This window comes from Mixophyes fleayi, chromosome 11, assembly GCF_038048845.1.
Source record: "Mixophyes fleayi isolate aMixFle1 chromosome 11, aMixFle1.hap1, whole genome shotgun sequence".
Classification (NCBI taxonomy): Eukaryota; Metazoa; Chordata; class Amphibia; order Anura; family Limnodynastidae; genus Mixophyes; species Mixophyes fleayi.
Genome location: NC_134412.1, coordinates 73,184,874 through 73,211,080, shown reverse-complemented (window position 1 = coordinate 73,211,080; position 26,207 = coordinate 73,184,874). Strand labels below are relative to the sequence as shown.

Below are 26,207 nucleotides of genomic sequence, written 5' to 3'. Positions count from 1 at the left end.
CATCCATTTGAGACCCTGCCACGCACCCCCCTATTTTTAAAATGGAGCATTCACATACTGGGGGTCTCTTCCCCTTTATAACCCATCCAGGGTTTCTTCCAAGCTATGGCCTTGCAGCATTCACTCTCAACTCTTGAGAGACCGGCACCTCTTTGGCTATGATGTTGCCCCCCCAGTGACCAAGGCTTGCCGTCACCAGGGGGCATGGTCTCCTATAGGTAACACTATATACTTTACAGCTGCAGGAGGCAGGAGAGAGAAATCAATCTTTTAACGCTAGTTCTCCCTGTGGACTGCACAAAATTTAGAATAAGGAAAATGCCCCAAGTTAATGGGGGGAAGAGAAAGAGAAAGAGAGAGAGTATTTGTCAGTATAACTCTATTTTGTGAACTTTACAACCAGACTATGCCAATCCGTTGTGTTTCTTACCTCATATAGAAATGCAAGCACTGCTAAGCCTTGAGGTTTGGTACTGGCTTCATCAAAGGTTTTGTATAAGTCTGAGTTGTAGTGGACGATGTGCAGCTGTAAAGACAAGTTAAGGGAAAAATGGTAAATTAACATAAAAGCAACAGTAATGAAAAGAACACACACTGGATAAATGCAGCACTCACCTCTGCCATGTACCTCAAACCATCAATAGTGTGCTCAGATCCGCTGGTTTCCAGTTCTAAACCTCCCCAGTGCAGATGCATCTGTACTGCAGTGTAGGTGTAGGAAAGTCCAGCCTTAATTTTCATTGTGGATGGAAGTGCGATTTGCACTGGACAAGAGAAAAATACAATACGTATGAGGAGTAGAGGTAAAGTCCAAGATTAAAATGCAGTGCGATTGATCGAATAGCCCCAGCATGGTGAATAGAGATTGTAATAGATTTAGAACATTGTGACAATATGTAATACTACTGGATGCACAATCGTTAGGTAAGACAAACAGCATTTGTAGTCTGTTATCTATTTGGGGAAAAATAACAATGAACAAACATATTGTCTTCTCACATAGGGATCCATGTTCCCTACGGAAGCCCAAATTACTGTTCGTTCATTCATTCGGTGAATGCAGCACAGATTAATAGATCAAGGATGGACCTACGTTTTTGGTGTCTATAAGCCTTAACACTGCATCTATGGGAACACCCTCATGTAAAAAAAAACTTTTGTTTAAGTTCTGTCAAGGAATTATATATTTGTAAATATTGCCTCATTACAAGAGAGTCGCTTGTTCAGTATATAGATTTTGTGGTGCTTTTAAACACATAGGACCTGATTTATAGTTGGGCACAAGAGTTTTTTTCTTAAATATGCATCTCTTGCTGCATTGCACATAGCTATAACTTACAGGCTTTTTTTGTTTTGATATCAGGGGGTAAATGTATCAAGCTGAGAGTTTTCCGGCAGGTTTGAAAAGTGAGATGTTGCCTATAGCAACCAATCAGATTCTAGCTGTATTTTGTAGAATGTACTAAATAAATGATAGCTAGAATCTGATTGGTTTTTTAAACCCGCTGACAAACTCTCAGCTTGATACATTTACCCCCAGGTGTGCTCACGAGTAAGGGGGTACAGTAATGAAATGGGTAACTCATTTTAGTAATATCCTTTGAGTATTTTGTATTTACTTTGTATTCACCATCGAGCGGAAATAAAAGCAGCAGGAACAGGGATAGAGGGAGAAGGAAGATGTGAGGCACAGGGGAGAGCGGGGATGGAGGGAGAGAGGGGGTTACCTGCAATGAAGATAGGGGCACATAGGAAAAGAGAATGGAAACAGATAAGGGAAAGATAAATGGAAACACAGAAGATATAAGGGAGATATTTTTGAAAGTTTTATTATAATATTATGGAGATATGAGGGAAAATGTAAGTACACAAAGAGATGAGGGAGAGGTAGAGGGACACAGAGGAAAGTTAATTGGACCAGGGGGAGGTGGGGGACACAGGGTGGATAGCCTTACATCATTTAATATGTTTAATATTCTACTATATATTGTTAAAATGCATTTAAAATTAATTTCACTCTGTTAAAACCCCTAAAACCCCTGGCCGTTCATTTTAAAGGGAAAGTTCCATACCAGCACTTCAAAACCTCCACTTCGACCAGCTTTGTATCATAAGATTCTACTGCACAGCAAGAATGTGCTAACACATTAGTATTCTACTGACGTTGGTGATAGTTGGTCTCCAGCAGAGCAGGGCCCCAAGACACTCTGGTAGGCATACAAAGATTATATTAGCATGACATCCACCTCCACTAGGTCCAGCTGTAAATGATCTAAATACATAAACAGTTTGCTAGGGTGAGGGCGCAATATGGAGGGGATTGGAAAGGGGAAGGAATGTGGAAAGTTTCTGTCTACTTATCCAACATTCAAATTAGCATTCCTATATTACACTGGTATGGTGCAAATCCCTGAAACAAATAATGAGAATCCACGGTGTATGAATAATACACCTTTTCTCTGGAATTGTCCTCCTTGAACTGATAACAATCCAATTGATTCCTGATGGTTTAGTTGTCCAATCAGTAAATTGCCCGTAATAGGATAATTTGTTGATTAGATTCCTGCCGCTAGTGTAGGGGTCACCAATTTGTTGTCCTCTTTAGTTCAATTTAGGGCGAGAGATACTAAACTATATATAAATATTTACGCACAAGAAGATACTTTGTAAGAGTGAGTCTGTATTTCCATAGATAAATGTTTTAACAATACTTCACTATTATGTTCACTTTCTCTGCTCTGTTACATGTATCACCGCTAATGGGAGCTGCGGCTGACACTTTTCACAACACATATCTATTTATTTATTTGTTCCTTTATTGGGTAACACCACTACCGATGTGACAGCTTTTATTTCCTTGCACTTTTCTCACTGACTGCAAACATACAAGAAGCAAATTTTCCTCTTCTGGGCAGTTCAAGGAGTTCAATTCCAAAGAAAAGGTGACTGTATTATTCATACACCACTACACCGTACATTATCATGATTTGTTTAAGTGATTTGCACCATACTGGTATAATATAGAAATGCTATTTTAAATATTGGATAAGTAGACAGAAACTTTCCACTTTATACACATCTCCCATTTCTACCTCTTTCAAATCTCCTTTCTTTTGCTCACTCATCCTGGCAAACTGTTTATGGATTGGTATTTATTGAAGGACACCGACATCCTTATTTTAGGGAAACAGGACTGCATCACAATTTATAAGCCCTACTAGCTTGATCTCTGATCACGGCAATAAGTAGGATATTTTATCACCAGTATTTATCAAAAACATATCACTGTACGATATTCAGCTGCCACTGACAATACTGGTTCAAAGCAGGAAAAGTTAACAATACAGCACCGCCGCGTACGCTTCTTTGACAGCGCCGCGGCTGCTATATAGTACAGTGCCGCTATGTGTGGCACTTCGTTAGCGGAGGGGAGGGGTTTCTGGGTCTCCAGAAACCCCCCCTGCGTGCGCCCTGTTATACTTGCTTCACTGGGCAAGTTGGTTGTGGGCATGCATGAGACAACTTGCACAGTGGAATTGAAAACCAAGATTTGGGGGTGAGTGTATGAATGTCTGATTTCTGCAAGCCGCCTAAAATCGGCGACTTTGCAGTGAAAATTTAAATTTTACCTGCAAAGTCGCCGATTTCAGGTGACCTGCAGAAATCGGACATTCATACATTTACCCCTTGGGCTTCAATTGCACCAATTGAAAAATAAAAAAATTAAATAAAACATTTTTGCAAAACGGAAAAAAAATTAAATGAATAGGTTTTACAAAATACTTTATTTGTGAAATAAAGTACTTTTTAATGCTTACGGATTGACATCAGCATTCTGAGATAAATAGGCTATGCATGGGGAAGCTTTCACTGGGAAAAGCCAGCAAATCTTACCAGCTGCAGTGGTAAAGCGATAATGAGGGAAGCAATAGGGCTCTTTGTCATTGATAAATATACCTATCTGTATCTGTTGACTTGCACATTTGTGTAAAGCTGACACCAAAGGGAACAAGTTGTTTACTGTTTCTGAACTAACATTTACATACAGAGTACAACATGCTGAAATCTATCACTTCCCTTCACCTTTGAACAGTTTACTTTCTAAGTTGTTGTACACTCCTCTCTAATAGTGGATTTGCATGGACAACAAAATTGATTGCACAAAGACTGGGGGGTAAATTTATCAAGCTGTGCGTTTCCGGCGTTTTGAAAAGTGGAGATGTTGCCTATAGCAATCACTCTGATTCTGGGGCCTGAATCATTAAGGATCTTAACTTAAGAAACTTCTTATTTCAGTCTCCTGGACAAAACCATGTTACAATGCAAGGGGTGCAAATTAGTATTATGTTTTGCACATAAGTTAAATACTGCTTGTTTTTTTTTTTCATATAGCACACAAATACTTGATAGCTTATTTGTACACTGGAATTTAGAGTTGATATTTGTGTGCTACATGAAAAAACAGTCAGTATTTAACTTATGTGCAAAACAGAAAACTAATTTTCACCCCTTGCATTGTAACATGGTTTTGTCCAGGAGACTGAAATAAGAAGTTTCTTAAGTTAAGATCCTTAATGAATCAGGCCCCTAGTTATCATTTATTTAGTATATTCCACAAAATGACAGCTAGAATCCAATTGGTTGCTATGGGCAACACCTCCACTTTTCAAACCCGACGGAAACACGCAGCTTGATAAATTTGCCCCTGAGTCTTTTTCTATTAACATAAATCTATGTATATAAAAGAAGAAGTTTGTTTGTTTGTTGGCGAATATCTTCCACAGCTCTCAAGGTAAAGCTGGCAAATCTCACATACGGTAGTTATTTAGTTTAGAAAAGTAACCTATGAGACCATATAGTGACAAATATTGAAAACATCATTTTTTGGCTGTCAATTGTTTGACTGCTGGACGGAAACCTCGCCACAACACGACATAATGACCACGTAACGAAGAAACTAATCTTATTTTCTAAACAGCATTTTTGGTCTATTTACCAAATAATTTGCCAATATATCAAAACTGCTACATATTACAAATCGGACCCGCACTCCCCTGGGTGACCCTGCTAGTTTAATATAGAAGAACGGAGACATTTTATACTCTTGCATGTAACTTTTAGACACTTCACATTTCAAACAAATTAGTATTATTTAAATATTTTAATGTTTCATATCTCCCAACCTTCACTGCTGTGCTTGTTGCAAACAAAAGTATATAATATATCAAAAAACACTTAGGGCTAGATTTACTAAACTGCGGGTTTGAAAAAGTGGAGATGTTGCCTATAGCAGCCAATCAGATTCTAGCTGTCATTTATTTAGTGCACTCTACAAAATGACAGCTAGAATCTGATTGGTTGCTATAGGCAACATCTCCACTTTCTCAAACCCGCCGTTTAGTAAATATACCCCTTATAATCACCTACTTACCAGAGTGACCATTGTTAGTGATCTTGAAGTGCCCAACCAATGGTCCGTCATAGCCTTCAAAATCCAAGGGGACAAGTTCCTTATTATGTACAACTTTCTTCCTTTGGATATCAACGGGAGACTGGTGCTTTGCTGTGCACAGAGGATACTTTTTCCCCCAGTTTGCTTCATCTATTTCTCCTGTGTACAATTCATAATACAACTTATTAAATTTGATTACCACTCATCATTCATTAAATTATTTGGCTGAAATGAAGTACTTGTGAGTGCTGTTTAAACCTATGCGTCTCCACAACAGTAAATTCAAACTGTCTTTTAAACTTGAAAAGTGGTCAAACAGGCTGAAATGGCAACAAAAAAGAAATAAATGAACAATGGGCGCTCAAAATCACCTGTAGATATTATGAATGGATTGTATCAAACTATGGCCAGTTGCAGCTCTCCTTGCAGGCTCTGGGACCTGAATACATACATGCAAAAACACAACTGGAGATGAGAGCGCAAATACTGAAAAACCAATAGTTATTATATAATGATTTGTAATTTAATATATAAAACCAAATATGATTAAAAATGTTCACAAATTGTAATAACATTCTATACATATTCAATGGAGCGTTAGTAGATATTCAATATATCAAAATTAGCATAACAACCAATACATCTTCTAGAAATTCATAGCATATTGAAAATATGAGTGCACAACTCTATATAATCAAAGCATATTAAGAATAAATTGAAGTGGTTCTCAGCAGGTAAACGATGGTATATTGGGAGGTTGAAGCCTATAAATACCGCTCAATATACACACATAGTAAGCAAAAATTCAAGCTTAATCCGGAAAAATCAATCCATTAAGGCACCTGAGTGTAAAGTGCAACAAATCCTGAGGTCACGTAGATTTTAGGAATCCGTCCGTTTAGTGAGAAATCACATATAATTAATCGGACTGTTCATACAGGCACACCTTAGTGCACAAATCCTCTTTAGGCATAAAAAACACCCTCTCTGTGAGAGGAGAAACAAAAGTCCTTGGACATAAGGTACTTATCGTTTAATCTCAGGCTGATGATCAAACCTCCACATGGATCGTTCTCCGGACAGTGATGAAAGAAAATAATGATTCTACAGTCCTGAACAGGCTCTACAACCCCGGGGTGTAATAGTTCCTCCGCTGTAAGAACACCAATTGGACATAAACAGCTGACGCGTTTCTCGGCACTCTGGCCGTTTCATCAGAGGTATACCTCATATACCTCTGAAAAGGCCGTATACCTCTGATGAAACGGCCAGAGTGCTGAGAAACGCGTCATGTGTTTATTTTTCAATTGGTGTTCTTACAGCGGAGGAACTATTACACCCTGATGAAACGGCCAGAGTGCCGAGAAACGCGTCAGCTGTTTATTTCCAATTGGTGTTCTTACAGCGGAGGAACTATTACACCCTGATGAAACGGCCAGAGTGCCGAGAAACGCGTCAGCTGTTTATTTCCAATTGGTGTTCTTACAGCGGAGGAACTATTACACCCCGGGGTTGTAGAGCCTGTTCAGGACTGTAGAATCATTATTTTCTTTCATCACTGTCCGGAGAACGATCCATGTGGAGGTTTGATCATCAGCCTGAGATTAAACGATAAGTACCTTATGTTCAAGGACTTTTGTTTCTCCTCTCACAGAGAGGGTGTTTTTTATGCCTAAAGAGGATTTGTGCACTAAGGTGTGCCTGTAGGAACAGTCCGATTAATTATATGTGATTTCTCACTAAACGGACAGATTCCTAAAATCTACGTGACCTAAGGATTTGTTGCACTTTACATTCAGGTGCCTTAATGGATTGATTTTTCCGGATTAAGCTTGAATTTTTGCTTACTATGTGTGTATATTGAGCGGTATTTATAGGCTTCAACCTCCCAATATACCATCGTTTACCTGCTGAGAACCACTTCAGTTTATTCTTAATATGCTTTGATTACATAGAGTTGTGCACTCATATTTTCAATATGCTATGAATTTCTAGAAGATGTATTGGTTGTTATGCTAATTTTGATATATTGAATATCTACTAACGCTCCATTGAATATGTATAGAATGTTATTACAATTTGTGAACATTTTTAATCATATTTGATTTTATATATTAAATTACAAATCATTATATAATAACTATTGGTTTTTCAGTATTTGCGCTCTCATCTCCAGTTGTGTTTTTGAAATGGCAACAGCCTGCTTTCTGTCACAGTCTATTGTAATAATAAAAGTAAATTCAGAGCATGTATGTTCAAAACATAATTTGTAAATGTTGTATTTCAACCATAAGGCAACACATACAACTTTATGCATTCTCCTATGCCATTTGTATTTCATAATCCAATATAGCACACAAAGCAGAAAAAAGCATTATGTCAAAAATGTGCACCTTTTACATGGAATTGAGCACCAGGGAGAGGGAACTGTTAAATGTGATCATGGGACTGTCCTCTAAAACCTCTGCCAACTCCAAACTGCAAAGTCTACAGCATTCTGCATAATACATATTATAGATAATCAATCTATAAAAGATCAGTATTACAATTTCAGTAAACCTAACATAGCTGCAATTCTTTATATATTGAATTCTTAGAAACCAAGACTTTGAGCATATAATAATGCTTGTCATTATAGCTGAAAGGGTGTTTAGATATGAAAGTGTTTTTCCAGGCTTCATATAAAAACTAATACTGTAAATGTTACTAATTTTCTCATCATCACCAACATATAATGCATTTGTTATTCCAGTGCATCTAAACACTAAACAGCACCAAGGCCAATGGACTTCAGTCTGACTCTTGTCTACTTACCTTGGTAAGTCCAATCCACCACATGTGAGCTACATGTTATAAAACAGAGAGAAAGAAGCAGGTACAATTTCAGATCCATGGTTTTCCCTGTAGCTTGTGCTGTACATGTGTCTCTGGTAGGGTTTGTGATCTGCCTTTTAATCTACTCTCAGTGTGTGTAAATAATAATTTAAACAGTCTATGGGATGTAATTCTCCCTCCCACTCCACAAACAGGCTTGTCCCCCACCCACTGTGTTTTTATCTTACAGAGTAAATACAGTTCAGATGAACTTCAAAACTGCTCTAAGAGGTTTTTATTGATTGACACACAAAAGTTTGTCTAGTTTTATCAGCCCGGTTTGTCCTGTGTGTGCCATAATCCTATCCTGTTATTAATCTATCCAATAAATATTGGATTACTCGCAGGGCTTCCCAAACCCAGTCCTCAGGGCTCCCCAACAGTGCAGGTTTTCTGGATCACATGTGACATAATTAGGGCCACCTGTGGATCTGTTACAATGTGTCAGTCAGTAATGAATACACCTGTGCTCCAGCAAGGAGATATGGAAAACCTGCACTGTTGGGGAGCCCTGAGGACTGGGTTTGGGAAACCCTGGATTACTGTATGTTTTCCCTCTGTCTACCCAGTTTCTCACTAATATCCAATGGTCCGATGACTTGGCAAGAAGTTACTACAACAGGCAATGGCATTTATAGAATCACAGATTTGCAAATAGGCAGAAAATTCTTTTTGGACTGTATTTTGTGTGAATGTGTGTTTTTCTTGACAGCTCACACATGATGCAGTTCTCGCCATTGTACTAATAACTTGTCACAATAACTGTCAGAGCCTGTGCAAAATATTTTTTTTTACAAAATGTAGACACATACAGGTTCTATGTTTCAATAGACTAGACACGTCAGACCAAGTATAAACATGTTAATTCCACAAATTATGGATTCAATCTGTTTGAGAACTGCTGCCACTGGCAATTCTCACACTTTTGTATATAAAAGACCTGTTTTAATAAAGCAATTTTATACCTTATTTTAAGCTAAGTTTAAGTGAAGTTTATTTTTTGGGGCAAATATTTATTTATGATATCACCAGGCCCGGCGCTCCCATTAGGCAATGTTAGGCAGTTGCCTAGGGCGCCGGGCTCTGGTGGGCGCCACAGAAGTAAAATGCATTTACTATTCACTACTCACTTAGTTTAATACAGTGCGGCGACCGCTGAGCATACCTTCCACGGCCGCCGCACAGCTTCAGATAGATCCACGGGGAGGGGGAAGGGGCTATGGATCACCACCGCTGCCCTCCCCTCCAACAGCTGATGGGGCGCACCGTCCCTCCGTCTCCTCCACTCCACTCACTGACTGTCGGGCATGACATCATCATCACGGCCCGACAGTGTCAGTGAGGGACCCGGCAGAGAGGAGCAGCTTTATGGAGCCAAATTTAAGGTAACGAAAGATGGGGGGGGGGGCGGATTTTGAAATTGTGCCAGGGGAGGGGGGGGGGGGTGGATTTTGAAATTATGACTGGGGGGGCGGATTTTGAAATTGTACCTGGTGATGGGGGGGTGGGTCCTTTTTTGAAATTGTGCCTAGGGCGCCGAGGACCCTAGCAGCGGCCCTGGATATCACTAGACTTAGAAATTGTATACAGCCTCTAAAAGGATTGCACATTATCTTTAATTTCAGTAATAAAATAAATATTGTCAACATGACCTCCGCACCCTCTCATCTCTCATCCCAAAATTTCTCCAAATGCCCATCAGCCCCGGTGCTCTATAATTCCCTCACATGCCCGCAGACCCCCATATGTCCCAAAATGCTCTTACGTCAGACATGTAACCAAACCTCCTCTCATGTCACTCATCCCCCACCCTATGTGGGAGAGAGGGGCGGCATGGTACAGCACCCCCTACTATTTCCATACAACATTATCAACAACACTCACTCTCTTAGAGCCTGAGTAATTACGGAGAGTAAGGCAAAAAAAAGGAGTAAATGTTCTCCTGGACAAACCATGTTTCAATGCAAGGGGTGCAAATTAGTTTATTATTGTTCACATAAGTTAAATACTGGCTGTTTTGTCATGCAGCACACAAATACTGGATAGATTTAGTTTTACAATGAAATTTAAAGTTGATATAGGACATGTCCTATCCCAACTATAAATTTGTCCCCACATTATAAGTTTACCTCCCCCTCCAATACAACATGATTTTGCCCAGGTGCCAAGTTACTCATTTTGTATGCTTTGCTCTCCTTAATGACTCAGGCCCTTAGCGCTGATCACTTGCTTCTGTCTCCAATACAGACCTCACCTGCTATTCCCCCCTATACCTTCCCGTGGAGACCCCATCACTACTAATGTGTCTTGAAGGGATATCAATGGATGAAAAATTGTTCTTACTTATTTGTAATGGTCTGTTTCTCACTTTACTTGCATATTTCACTAGTTAAAAATTAGTTTGCGTGACTTTTTTCCAGTGGAACATCAAGTACATACTATTTTGCCTACTTTTGTACTAGCTCTACAATATAATTATAATAGCTGTCAGTCCACCTTTGGCATTTGCTCGTGTAGGAGACTGACGCACACTGAGTGATTGAAATGTAGTGTAATTTACTGTCATGCATTCTAATCATAAAAGACTCAGGATAGTCTACATTTTCCAGCGTCCCTCCCAATTAGCTGGATTTCTATCATAGTAACAATATAATTTTCATTTAGTTCACTTATTTCCTGTGTTGTTTTTTTAAATTTATGACGTTTGCTCCCCTGTGTACCATTTTTCTGGGTAGATATATCGAAGCCAAAGTATTAAATATAGCCCTCCTCTCTTCCAAATGTGTGCTACACAAGAGACACAGAACCCCTCGGATCAACTCACTCACAACAAATAAGTTTCCTTAAGGATAAAGGATCTATGCTCAAAGATGTTTAATCCCTCTACACTATATCTCCCATTACTCAAATATGGGACAATCCATCTAGCCCACAGGGCTTAACCCCTGAGCCTTTTATCTCTTGGACCTAAGCTGGCATCCATTTTGTTAGTGAACTTTCTCACAGTCAGAATTGTGCTACCCTGGCTTGCAGAGTAGACACAAACAGGAATGAAAAAGAGATATTCCAATCGAAGAAAGCTGTTCTAGCTGGGAAGAGATGCGAGAAAATATAGCCAGCAGTTCAATCTCTACTCAGATTAAAGAGACATATAATGCCTGAGTAATTAAGGAAAATAAGGCAAAAAAGGAGTACATTTTCTCCAGGACAAACCATCTTACAATACAAGGGGTGCAAATTAGTTTATAATTTTGCACATAAGTTAAATATTGGTTGTTTTTTCATCTAGTACACAAATACTGGATAGCTTTATTTTTACACAGAAATTTAAAGTTGATCTAGGAAATGCCCTCCCCCAACTATAAATCTGTCTCCACATTTTAAATTTACCTCCCCACTAATGTAACATGGTTTTGCCCAGGTGCAAAGTTGCTTCTTTTTTATGCTTTGCTCTCCTTAATGACTCAGGCCCATAAACTTTATTACAGGTGCTATTACACCCGTGATAAGCTTAGTAAAATATATAAAACTGCTAATGCAAACAAAACATAGTAAGATGCACACAGAAACTCCATAGCTAATTTAAAAATCCCAACTCGAATAATAAAATGTAAAAGAAAATCCATATAGACAACGCCTTTATGAGTAAAAGGTTTAGGATTACCATTAATCAAATAAGCAAGGATTTACATGTTTATTTCAACATTTACTATGTTATTTTGTGCCTTTTTTTTTATAAGAAGGTGGCCATACCTACCCAAACAGAAGCTATGAGAAATGAACATGTAGCATGTACAGAGACCAAAAAGTAATACAATTAATAAGTACTTAGCATGTGTACATGCTGATACGATTTACCTTCAGATGTGTGCTCTTCATCTGGTCCTTCATCTGGTCCTCTAGTCGTTTAGAGAATGACAGCACAATATGCACTCATTCATTCATTCATTCATTCATTCCTGCCTTGTTATAGCTATCCACATGTCATAACGAATTTTGTTAGCTTCTGTGACTCTGAAACAAAATTTTCAATCTCAAAACGAATTATTCCATCTACAGTACTCTCTAACTTTATTCACTTGGACATGTTCATTGCTGGCACTTGCTGAAAAGACCATGACTCTATAAACTCATTAATAAACAGTACGGCCAACCAAATAAAGCGACAATCGGCACTTTGGAACGACTGTTGTTCATCGTGTTCATCGTTCATCAAGTATGCACACTAACGCGATATCTGAGCGAACGGTCGTATATCGGCTGATTGGCCCCATGATTGGCTGAAAAGCCTCCAGTGTGTACCTACTCTAAGCCATGGGTCTGCCTACTAGTGGCAACAAAACAGTTGAAAATATTCAATATGTATGAGTCGTGAAACATACTTAAAACTTAAATATTAAAATGTTAAAAATGTCAATATGGTATGTATTGTAAATACGTCAGTAGAATTCTAATCAATAAGAAGTGAAAACTAAATCTACTGAACTATGCTTAATATGTAATGTGCAAAGAACAAACACTGTAACTACCAAAAAACTCCTCTAGACTGACAGCCTCAGATATTGTCCCAGATACAGTACATGCCTGTAAAAATAAGAGAGCTAGACTGCTAGACAATGTACATAGCTGGTCTCTGAAACAGCCTATGCTATGATTTTTGCTATATAGATAGGGACTTGTAACTAATAAAGCAGAGTTTATTGTACACTCAAACTATGCAGTGTATTTAATTCTCTCCAGCTGATGAGCTTATAACTGATAAACTGACACTTACAGGTGAACAATTTGATTTTGATTCGACAGCATTGGAGGTTCCACCGAGATTGCTGCAATGAACCGAGGACAGAAAAGTGGAGGTCGCCCTGGACACAGGACTCTGACTATAACCCGGGTGAGTAGAGTTTTTTTACTCATCAGGCTCCTCTGTTTAGAGCTTCCTCATGTCCATCTAAGATATCTGGCACGCAGATCTGTAAGTCCCAGAATTATACAGTTACTAACAATTTGTTTATTGTAATTGTATTGGTAATTTTGAGTACATGTGTGATACACCATCCCCAGAACTTTGTCAAGAAGTTTAGAAAGAGTTTTCAGACCTTCGTCCCAGATACTGTCGGGCTATTCTGCACTGGGGCATCCAGTGTCTGGAGTCCAAAGAACAGGACGTCCAGTGTCTGGAGTCCAAAGAACCGGACATCCAGTGTCTGGAGTTCAAAGAACCGGACATCCACCGCAATGTGTCCACAGAACAGGACGTCCAATATTGGGACTCAAAAATACTGTCAATATAGGGGAATAAAGACAGTAAGCAGATAGATGACAGCAACCCCCCCCCCCCCCATAGAAATGATGCACAGATTTCTAGGATGTGTGGGGAGTAGAAGGTCTGCAAGTAATTTATTAAGAAAGCGGGGATAGCCAAAGAAGGAACTGATATGTGTTAATGGAGAAACAAGGGTGTTGCAAGTGGTAATGTGACAAGAACAAAGGGGTATTAAGCCCAAACCCCAAGAGATAGTTTGAGGTGGCAAAGGAAAGTTAAGAGAACTGGAAAGTTGTAATATATGTGGATAGGCTAAATGTATCACAAGCTAAATGATATAATGACTAAAATAATGAATCAAGTAGGTTGTGTACTAAAAATGTATGTTTGATGCCGCACAACTGGAAGAGTGAAATGTGCCACTCCCTTATTCTGTGTAAAAGATTTCAGTGTGTTGAGATAAGAAGGACTGTATTTTGTTATCTGGCAATGTATGTAACATTGATAAAAAGGTTCTTCAAGTATGCTTAAGTAATTTGGTAATAACATGTTGAAGCTAACTTGTATTTAGTCTAATGCTGGGACTTGTAGTTCCACAGCAGTAGGCTGGAAGATAACAGTTAATTTTTCTTTCTCTGTATGTGAGTTTTACCTCCGTCTTATTGCGTGTGAGGGAGATCCGTGTCTGTCTGTCTTGACCGTTTTACAAAAGACATGTTTCAAGGTTGAAAAAGTTGTACATTTGTAAATAATGTGAAGAGATGCAAAAGAAGTTTTAAAATCTTTGGTCCGTCACTGCACGATTCAGTGGACGGACAAGACTGTAAATAACGTACATTATCACTATTATTACTAGTGTCAGACCAAAGCTGGCTGGGGTCCAACAAATCGTTTCTGTATTTGAACAAAGTAATTTTGTTTCTGAAGTTGAGAAAAATAGTTTTCTCTTTAATGAAGTTGAAAATTGTTGAAAAGAGTTTGTTATGCCCATAGAGAAATGTTACGAGATAAAATGTCGTCTGTGAGCGAGAATTGTGAATATATATTTTTACTTTCAACATGGAAATCACAGAATCTGGAAATATGTGTGAATATTTGGTCACGGGAGATTTTGTTGAGAAAATGTTGAGTGATTTACAGACACAATGCGAGGTGTCTAACGAGAGTACTCTAGTTTATGAGAGGAGCAGTGTTGCTTTTAAAATGGCTGAATGCTTAGAAAGTTTTACAGGGGCTGTTGGTGATGAATGATTGTTTCTTCCTGGATTTCAATGGAGTCATTCAAGGGGGCTGCACTAGGTGATGATGAGAAAGGAGTGGCTTTGAACGCCCAGGTCAAAGCCACATTCCTTGTTTGTGAGATTAGGGATTAATCCTTTGAGGAAATCATGGCATGGAGCGCATAGCGTCACAGTTAAGCTTTTAGCAGCTGTTCACTGCACAAAAATGTTTACTGGTTACCTGATAACGGTGTACTGATACTGACAAGCATGATAGTTACTGTAATTCCTAGGGAATAAATGTTAATCTCTATGCAAAAGTTTTTTTCTTCACAGGTCTACAACTACAAAGACCCTTTAGGCAATCCAGATTGCATTGATCCAACTTTCAATGAATAGAAATTTGCAATATGGTTTGAGCTACAGCCACAACAAACATAAGTATAAACTAATGAAGGATTTAATTTACTGTGCTATAATCATCATATACTGTAAATACCTCTTGGTATCATGGGTATGGTAATGCATTGATGGGAATTCAATGTTTGTACATAAATGAAAAAAGCCTTAAGAGTTTATGAGCTATTATCTGTGCTCCTGCAATAGCACTTCTGGGTGATAGCAAGCCATTTATACTCTCCTCTGAGCAGAACCAAATGTTTAACCAATTTTAAGCTGAAGTAACTTCAGCGCCAGTACTGACTTTGCCAGATTATGAAAAGCCTTTCACATTATTTTGTTATGAAGTAAGTGCACAAGCACAAGGAGTACTGACACAGATACATGGTCGCAAGCTAAGGTCACTTGCATACTACTCTGCACAATTAGACCCAGTCATACGAGCAGTGGCTGCAGCGGCCATAGTGTTTGGAAAAAGTACAGATATTGTGCTAGGGTAGGGCACCCAGTAACTCTAAGGGTGCCACATGCTGTAACAGAAATTTTAAATTAAGCACAAACAAAACTCTTCTCATCAGCCAGACTAAGTAGCACTGCTAAATCCATGTAACATTACACTTAAGTGGTGCACAATGTTGAATCCTGCTGCCTTATTGCAGCAGGTATCAAAAGATGGGAGAAGTACTTGTATATATTGGGGTTCCCCTAGGGGTTTGGGGGAATCCCATCCCAGCTTGAACAGGAAGAAAAAATGCAAACACAAAATTTTCTGAATATGATTGTGTAGAGCTAATGAGACAAGGATCTTTGGTTTTATCTGATATTAAAAGATACACCGCTACCAAATGCAGACATCTCACGCTACCACATAGAGGGTGTTTCTTATACAGCGTGTGCTGTAATCACACATACAGAAAGAGTGATTCAACAAACTCTACCGAGTCACATGTCAGCTCAAGAAGCTGAATTAAAGGCCCTGACACTTGCATGCATATATACAAAAGGACAAACAGTAAAAATTTACACTGATTCAAGTTATGCATTTTTAAGTGTACATGATTATAGCCCTATATGAAAAAGTAGGGACATATAGGTTCAGCAAGCAAACCAGTCAACATGCTGAACATATCAGGGCACTGGTCAACGCATTCCAGCAGCCCTCCAAACTTGGTGATGAAGATGAAGACACACACAGAGACACTACCCCTGAAGCTAAGGGAAATAGACTGGTAGACCAGACTGCACGAGAAGCCGCCATAGCCCAAGTAACCCAAGGGGAGTCTATTTACATGGTGACCCCCTGACCCCAAGTTTGACCGTTCCACACTCCAACTTATGCAGAGACAAGCAACAGAGAATGAGAAAAAGACTTGGGAAAAACATGGAGCACTAGATGTGCAAGGAGAGTGGTGTAAAGGTCAGCGTTTGTGTCTGCCAAAAGCACTTTATCCCATTATGCCCAATATAGCACACGAGAAAGTGCATCTGGGGAAAGATGCTATGGTTGTACTCACTAACAGGTTATGGATAGCACCAGGGTTTGTCCAAACAGCACAGGCGTTAGGGGCAGGATGCTTAATCTGTGCATAGAATAACCCGGGTAAGTCTGTCCTATGGAAAAGCACACCCCAGACACATTATCCCTATAAGAGGATACTGATAGAATTTATACAACTTCCCAAATGCTCTGGCTTTGAGAATGTGCTATTCTGTGTGGACTTCTTTAGTCACTGGCTGGAGACATGACTGTATAGGAAAGAAAATACTAAAGCAGTAGCCAAGAAAATTACGAGTGAGGTAATCTGCTGATATGGGGTACCAGAGGTCATTGTAAGTGACAGAGGGACACACTTTACGGGGGAAGGATTCCAGGAACTGTTAAAAGACATGGGAATCATATCTGCCCTTCACACCCCTCACAGACCCCAAAGTTCGGGATGTGTGGAGCGCCTTAATGGTACTCTGCAATTGAAAATGCAGAAAATAATGGCTGAAACAGCCCTGCCATGGATCTCAGTAAGAAACACTGCTAATAAAAGACACAGGTTTGGCACAGCACACAGAACAGGCTGTTACTTTCCATAGCAACTACTGCATGTACATGGTGATTTGTTGAACTATGTTGCTTTATTATAGAAACAACTAACTGAAATACATGGTCAAGTGATTAATTCCATTCCAGGCCCTAATTTTGATGCAGGTACCCATAAACTGCAACTAGGGGACGGGGTGGTCGTGAAAAAGCACGTCAGGAAGAGTCTTGAACCCAGATATGAGAGTCCTTTCCAGGTCTTATTGACGACTCCCATGGCAGTGGAAGTACAGGGAAATGACACCTGAATACACGCATCCAACTGCAAGATCTTCAGACAAGGGGAGTCTGAGTAAAATGTATTTTACAACTTTTTTAAAGGTCCAAAGGAGACCAGAGAGTGGTGTTCATTGATATTAGCAGAAGGAATATTGATTGCATGTTATGTTCCTTTGCTGTAGGCTGTACATGTGTACTAGTCTAGAAAGGAAAGCTAGGTCTTGAAGAACCAGACTCATGCCAATAGCAATGTAGACATCATTATACATAATGAGAAAAATTCAAATATGAAAGTTTAACCCAACCAAATAAGAAAAGAGCATCCCATGACTGTAGGGGTTTACACCCAATACAGAAATGTATTTGTGAGTATTGTGACCCAACACATTATTACATTTCCACAAGACAATAGGTTAATATTGGACTACCTGACAGCTTAGTCTGGAGGGTACTGCCTGACCCTAAATATGTAAATTGAATCCCAGGGTTGCACCTTTTTAACTAGTGACGCAGATGATCCAGAGAAAATGTTTGATGAACTCTTACAAAAAATTAAGACATGAAATATTAATTTTGAAAGGAGTACACTGGAGATGCTTATCTAGAAGGATAGTTTTCATGGCTGTACCTGGCTGATTGGTTCAAGGGTATAGGAGGATGGTTATCAGGTTTTATACATGTTGTACTTCAAGGACTGTTACTATTCCTTATTATAATATATATACTAAGAAAATTGATTATGTGGCTTACTAACAAGTGTAGTAAAGCTAAGTGTTTCTCTTCCAGAAAAAATAAAGTTACCACATCTGTCTTAACCGCTGTACTGTACACCCCATCTAATGAGTGTGAACCTTGTGGAACTCTCAGTACTACTGACAGTTGTGATCAGTGCAGAAACCAAGAACCTTATCCTTAGAATCCACATGGTCGTTACTGAAGCCTATCCTTATGAAGATATACAGCACAATGGACAATCCCTTCTATTGTGAAATAATAGACACATATCACTTGCCAAGAGCACTGTGTATTTTCTCCCTCCCTTTCCTTTTTTCCTTCCCTAAAAAGCCATAGTTAACAGACAAAAAGAAAGCACAAGAGGCCCCAGAGCCTCTCATGTTCACTGATAAATGTGAAGATCTGACATCAGGACATGCAGCGGGTGCAAGACGGTTGTCGACTCATTGACCATCTATCAGCTAGAAGAGGGATCCTGGACTTGCTATTGGTAGGGGATGGGTTGTTCTATGTATCCAGTTTTAGGCAATTCTATTCATATATTCTGTTAAAAGGGTGTATGCGTATAAGTACCCATTAAAAGCGACAGCAAGAATGTGATCTCTGATAGGTAGTGTTAGGGCAAATAATGAATAAAAAGATGGGAAATGAGAAATGTGATTTTGCTAAGCTGACGCCATCTTGTTGCTTTATAGCCATTTTGTTCTGTTATAGCTTAAAGACAAATTAGATGCAGCTGCTTAATAGGAGTAATTCATTATTTGCAAGACTATGCTTATAACCTTGGACATAGCAGACAGGAGATAAACCAACCCCCCCCCCTCCCTGGGGAGTATTCCTGTGTGATAATGAGAGAATATAGTAACATCTGTGTGAAGGGAGCATGAGTGGTTAAAATCTTTTGGGGCGTAGTTTTCTGTAATACGTGATTTTTGCTATATAGATAGGGACTTGTAACTAATAAAACAGAGTTTATTGTACACTCAAACCATGCAGTGTATTTAATTCTCTCCAGCTGATGAGCTCATAACTGATAAACTGACACTTACAGGTGAACAATCTGATTTAGATTCGACACAGCCAACACCTGCAGGAGGTACTAGATTCAATTTGGATATTTTCAAAATATTTCATTCGAAAATATGAATTTGTTGTATTTGTACTAATATATTTTTTGGTAAATAAATACTGCTTTAACCAATGACTGCCTACAGACCTGATTTTTAAAAAAAGATATCAGTACAAATTCAATCATGCACCTGTTTTGCCCAAACTAATCCCTTCTTCTATGCTTTCTCCTTGAGAAAACCTCTCTTGGTGCCTCCTATTACCGCTGTTATTCACAGAGCCTCTCTCCTCTTGGTCTTGGTTCTGCCTGATAATTAATGTCCCCCTTTTATACAGCCTCCAACCTGTTTCTGTAAATTGTCTGAAATATGCTTTATTGATTGTGACTCTCAGTTCTTTCTAAATCTTTGTTTGAAACTTTTTCCTAATTTGGAGATTGTTAATTAGCATACATTTATATACCTTCTATTAATAACCTTTTACTCTCGTTGCTATCTGAATCCTTTCATATTTGATTTTTTTGGTATAATAATGTTATGATTAGTTTTAGAACTGGGAGTTTGTGCCCTAGTGCAGCAACTTCATGGGCTCCCCAGCAAAAGCCATTGCTGATTGCATTTGTTTCAAGTTCTCATGAATTGCCACTTGCCCTCATTTTGCGGTCAGCTAAACTGCAGTTAGTTTGAGAGGACCCCAGTACCCTGTATCCCCGCCACACCTATAAATGCTACTGCACTGCCATCAAGGCAGCTCTGGGTCCAGGCACCATTTATTCCCCTTCCCTCTCGGTTCCCCTCAACACATCCAATGATGACCAAATACTTACACATGTAATAAAACCTTATGCAGCACCAATAATATTATTGAAGTGTCTGTTTTGACAAACGGTGCAATTTGCAGATCACTCGAAGGAGGATGACTCTTTGTAGCCCAATGGTAAATTCTGTTTCTTTTTTATAGTTAAACTTTTATAAAAAATATAATTTCCAAATAACATGTTGCTTTTCATAAATTCGATTAATCCTTTTTTTCTATGCAGAATTTTCTTGAATTCTATTTTCAAACCATTATTAATTGTATAAATAAAGGAATATACTAAGATAGAAAATAGCACATGAAATCACTATACTGATACTGTCTGTCGTAATAACATGCAAACTCTGAGGAATATGACCAAAGGATAATGTATTTGTTTTCACACTAGTTTTATAGTACGGCCTCACTTCTGTCATCAATATTTATGTTAGGAACCCCTCCAGCCAGCACAACACAACCCGGAGTCTACTCTGCCAGTCAGGTGTTCACTGGAGCCCCTGATGGTGGGGACAGACTGGGCTGCAGACTGACAGAGGGTCGTGAAGTGTGTAACGGCTGGGGAGAACCCAGGCAAGAAGAGTCAGGTCCACGCAGAGGTCAAAGGCCGGCAGCAGGTAACAGTAACAACGAACAAGCTGAGGTCAGAGGTCACAGGCAAAGTAGCAGAACGGGTAAACGAACCAAGGATCAGGGTCACAGGAAACACAAGCGAAGTCAAATACGAAGCCAAGGGTCATACACGGGAAGTCAAAACGTAGATACAGGAAACAGGAACTGGAACAAGCAGGTCAGCAGACTGGAGCACAGAAGCTATAACCGGCAATGAGGCAGCAGACCTCATTGCCCTAAATACCAGTGGCCACCAATCAGAGCCTAGCTCTGAATTAGACACAGCCCCCAGCATAATTAATAGGTTGCATTAATTAGCCCACAGGCTAGAGAATATGGTGAGCGCTGCGCCCGGCTTCCTCTCATTGCCGGGACGCAGCGCTGAAGCGTCTTCTCGTTGCCCCGGCAACGGCCGGGTCAGGGCCGGAAGTGACGTCCCGGTCGCCATAGCAACGGCTGGGACGCAGGTGAGTGAGTCGCGGCGGCTGGGCACCGCCGCGGCTCGTAACAGTACCCCCCCTTGAGGAGGGGTCGAGGGACCCCGACATCCAGGTTTTCTTGGGAACCTCCTGAAGAATTCCTTCAATTGTTTAGGGGCATGGAGTTGTCTCCGCGGAACCCAAGATCGCTCTTCTAACCCGCGGTTCTTCCACTGCACCAAGAAGTGCACCTGTCCTTGCACTTTTTTGGAATCTAAAATCCTTTGAACCACATATCTTCGTGGCTCACTCGAACTTCCCCCAGGCACAGTTGAGGATTGGCTAGGATACAATACCGGCTTCAACAATGAACAATGAAATGTGTTCGGAATTTTTAGTGAGCTAGGAATCTTCAATCTAAAAGCTACCGGATTGATCTGTTTGGTAATCATGAACGGCCCAATAAATTTAGGCCCTAGTTTTTTACAAGGCTGCCTGAGCCTAAGATTTCTAGTTGATAGCCATACTTTCTGGCCCACTTTGAATGAGCAGGTGGTACGGTGGCGATCCGAAAAATTTTTGGCCGACAATGAGGACTTTTTCAAGGAGGACTGAACTTTCCCCCAAATTACTTTCAGATCAGCAGCTGTGGAATGAATCTCCGGAATACCAGCAGATTTGAGAGAGTACAGAGAATTAGACCTGGGATGGAAACCGAAGTTACAGTAGAACGGGGAAGTTTGAGTAGATGAGTGAGATGAGTTATTGTAGGCAAACTCTGCCCAAGGCAGCAAAGAGGACCAGTTGTCATGGAATTCTGAGGAATAACATCGGAGGAACTGTTCAAGTGCTTGGTTAACCCTTTCAGTTTGCCCGTTAGACTGAGGGTGGTATGCAGATGACAGACTGATCCGGATTCCGAGAAGGGTGCAGAAGGATTTCCAGAATTGTGCTATGAATTGTGAACCACGATCAGAAACAATATCGGAAGGAAGTCCATGGGGCCAGAAAACATGTTGTATGAAGAGAATGGCCAGATCTCGAGCTGTAGGAAGCCTGGTTAATGGAATGAAATGTGCCATTTTGCTGAAACGGTCTACCACAACCCAAATAGTATTCTGTCCTGCAGAAGGTGGCAAATCAACAATAAAATCCATGGACAAATGTGTCCAAGGTTTTGCAGGAATGGGCAATGGAAGCAATTGACCCACCGGGCGAGTCCTGGGGATTTTGTTCCTGGCACAAACCTCACATGAGAGGACATGACTTTTGATGTCAGCGGACAAGGATGGCCACCAGACCGTACGGGAAAGGATCTCCAGCGTCTTATAAACTCCAGGGTGTCCAGCAGACCTACTATTATGCGCCTCTGCAAGAACCGCCTTCCTTAGATGGACTGGAACAAAAAGACGTTGCTCCGGAGTAGTATCAGGGGCCAATCTCTGGAATCTCTGAAGTGTGATACTCAGATCTTGGGTTAATCCAGCATGGATTATGGAAGGAGGAATAATAGGCTCTGGGTTAGAAACTGGAACGTGGTGTGCCAAGAAACTTCTGGACAGAGCATCTGCCCGGACATTTTTGGAACCCGGTCGATAAGTGATCAGGAAATTGAACCGGGTAAAGAATAATGACCAACGGGCCTGTCTGGGATTTAGACGTTTGGCCGATTGTATGTATTGCAAGTTCTTGTGGTCGGTAATGACAGAGATCTGATGTGGAGCACCCTCCAGCCAATGTCGCCACTCCTCGAAGGCCCATTTGATTGCCAACAGTTCTCTATTCCCGACATCATAGTTGGCTTCTGCTGAAGAGAACTGACGGGAGAAATAGGCACACGGGTGTAGACGATTAGTATGAGGATCCTTCTGTGATAGTATGGCCCCAGCACTGACGTCAGAGGCGTCGACCTCAAGAACAAATGATTTAGCTGGATCCGGGTGTCTAAGGACCTGAACGGAGACAAAGGCTTTTTTCAGGCTTTCGAATGAGGCTACTGCTTGAGGCGACCAATTAGTGGGATCCATTCCTTTATGGGTTAGGGCGACAATGGGAGCCACGATGTCCGCAAAACCTGGAATGAACCTTCTATAATAATTGAAGAAGCCCAGAAACCTCTGCACCGCCTTTGAGGTTGTTTGGTTGCACCCTATCTAGAATAGCCTGAACCTTAGTTGGATCCATGGAGAATCCCTCAGAAGAGATTATGTAACCTAAAAAGGATACTTTCTGCACCTTGAACTCACACTTTTCTATTTTGGCGTAAAGGTGGTTCTCTCGCAATCTTTGTAGAACTTGTTTGACGTGATTTTGATGTACCGACAGAGATCTAGAATAGACGACCACGAAACTACCAAGAAAGTCCCGAAGAACCTCATTGATTAAGTCCTGGAATACTGCATGTGCATTGCTAAGACCGAACGGCATAACCAAATATTCATAATGGCCAGAGTGCATATTGAATGCCGTCTTCCACTCGTCTCCCTCCTTGATACGGATGAGGTTATACGCTCCACGAAGATCGATTTTTGAGAAGACAGTAGCACCTCTCAGCTGATCAAATAATACGGAGATGAGCGGAAGGGGATAGGTATTCTTGATTGTAATAAGATTCAATCCCCGGTAATCAATACAGGGTCTTAGTCCTCCTTCCTTTTTGGATACAAAGAAGCATCCTGCTCCTACGGGAGATTTAGATGGCCTGATGAAGCCCTTCTCCAGATTTTCTTCAATGTATTCCTGCATGGACTTGGTCTCCGGACCAGAGAGGGAGTACAGGTGACCCTTAGGCAACTTGGAACCAGGAATAAGCTCGATGGCACAGTCGAAGTCACGGTGAGGTGGTAAGGTGTCAGCAGCTTTCTTGGAGAACACATCCCAGAACTCATGATATTGTGAGGGAAGCTGCTCCGGAATAGACTGAATCACCCGCAGGGGCAGTGACAAGCAGGACTGTGTACAGTAAGAGCTCCACTGGACAATTTCTCCTTTTACCCAGTCCATGACAGGGTTATGACGGGAAAGCCATGGGTGGCCCAAGATCAAGGGAACTGATGAACAATCGATAAGGAGGAAGGTTATTGACTCTGAATGGAGAGCTCCGATTTTTAATTGTAGTGGCGACGTCTCCCAGGAAATCTTGCCACCAGGCAACGGACCTCCATCTAAGCCACAGACAGTAATAGCGGACTTGAGTTCTACCATCGGAATTTTAGCAGCGCGGGCGAACCCGATGTCCAGGAAGTTGCCTGCAGCTCCACTATCAACGAAGGCGGACAGGTCCATTGAACGAGCACTAAACGTGAGCTGTGCAGGGATCAATAAGGCATTTTTCGGGGAGACAATCTGCAGACCTAGGTGAACTTTCCCCTCGTTCCCTAGGCATGCTCTTTTCCCGGCTTATTCGGGCAGGAACGGGAGAAGTGGCCTTTTGTGCCACAATAGAGACATAAGCCCTGTGATCTTCTCTTGTCTCTTTCCTCAGGGGAGAGACGATACGGTCCCAATTGCATGGGTTCCTCACCATCCGTGGGAACAGGAATGAAGCCGGATAGATGTGATGATGTCTCCTTTTCGGCTTTCCGCTCTTTAAATCTCCTGTCGATTTTAATGGAGAGGTGCATCAGATCCTCCGGAGAGGTAGGAGATAGGTACTGCCCCAAAGAGTCTTTGACCTGTTCCGACAGGCCAAGACGGAACTGACTCCGCAAGGCAGGATCATTCCATCCACTATCAGGTGACCATCTACGGAATTCAGCACAGTATTCCTCTGCCGAGCGCTGGCCTTGTTTCAAGGCCCGTAGATGAGCTTCAGCGGAGGCAATACGGTCCGGGTCGTCATATAATAGACCTAACGCCTCGAAGAAAGCGTCTACTGACTGCATGGCAGGACTGGTCTGCGGCAAGGAAAACGCCCAGGACTGGGGGTCACCCTGTAGAAGGGAAATGATAATCCCGACTCTTTGATGCTCTGACCCAGAGGAGCGGGGTCTCAATCGGAAATAGAGCTTGCAGCTCTCCCTGAAATTCCGAAACAGGGACCTATTTCCAGAGAAGCGATCCGGCAAGTTCATCTTAGGTTCACAGACGGAACTTGGAGTGGGTTGTGACACTTTTGCGGCTTCTTCTTGAAGAGACAGACGCTCAGCCAATCCCTGGATCATCTGATATAAGGACTCAACATGGGCTGCTAGGGCTTGTGCCGGAGACGGTGAGGATCCACTTGCATCCATTCCAACCTCGTCTCCGTGAGTGGGCCGGTTATAATGTTAGGAACCCCTCCAGCCAGCACAACACAACCCGGAGTCTACTCTGCCAGTCAGGTGTTCACTGGAGCCCCTGATGGTGGGGACAGACTGGGCTGCAGACTGACAAAGGGTCGTGAAGTGTGTACCGGCTGGGGAGAACCCAGGCAAGAAGAGTCAGGTCCACGCAGAGGTCAAAGGCCGGCAGCAGGTAACAGTAACAACGAACAAGCTGAGATCAGAGGTCACAGGCAAAGTAGCAGAACGGGTAAACGAGCCAAGGATCAGGGTCACAGGAAACACAAGCGAAGTCAAATACGAAGCCAAGGGTCATACACGGGAAGTCAAAACGTAGATACAGGAAACAGGAACTGGAACAAGCAGGTCAGCAGACTGGAGCACAGAAGCTATATCCGGCAATGAGGCAGCAGACCTCATTGCCCTAAATACCAGTGGCCACCAATCAGAGCCTAGCTCTGAATTAGACACAGCCCCCAGCATAATTAATAGGTTGCATTAATTAGCCCACAGGCTAGAGAATATGGTGAGCGCTGCGCCCGGCTTCCTCTCATTGCCGGGACGCAGCGCTGAAGCGTCTTCTCGTTGCCCCGGCAACGGCCGGGTCAGGGCCGGAAGTGACGTCCCGGTCGCCATAGCGACGGCTGGGACGCAGGTTAGTGAGTCGCGGCGGCTGGGCACCGCCGCGGCTCGTAACAATTTAAAGGTGATTTTGTTTTTAATAAAATATTTTTGGTCACAATTAAAAACTGAGAAAAATTTAAAATTGATAAGTTTTA

The 26,207-nt window shown here is 41.2% G+C and overlaps 1 protein-coding gene across 1 annotated transcript in view; it reads right to left on the bottom strand.

The window, feature by feature from the left end:
* The window catches only part of CA6 (carbonic anhydrase 6), a 29,468-nt gene extending 21,032 nt beyond the window's left edge, over positions 1–8,436 (bottom strand). The window contains exons 1-4 of the mRNA XM_075191676.1: positions 8,267–8,436; positions 5,432–5,611; positions 616–764; positions 431–526 (exon numbers count right to left, since the gene is read on the bottom strand). Coding sequence (XP_075047777.1) covers positions 431–526; positions 616–764; positions 5,432–5,611; positions 8,267–8,345 — 504 coding nt within the window. The 5' untranslated portion in view covers positions 8,346–8,436. The remainder of the gene's footprint in view (positions 1–430; positions 527–615; positions 765–5,431; positions 5,612–8,266) is intronic.
* Between the last annotated feature and the right edge of the window lie 17,771 nt (positions 8,437–26,207).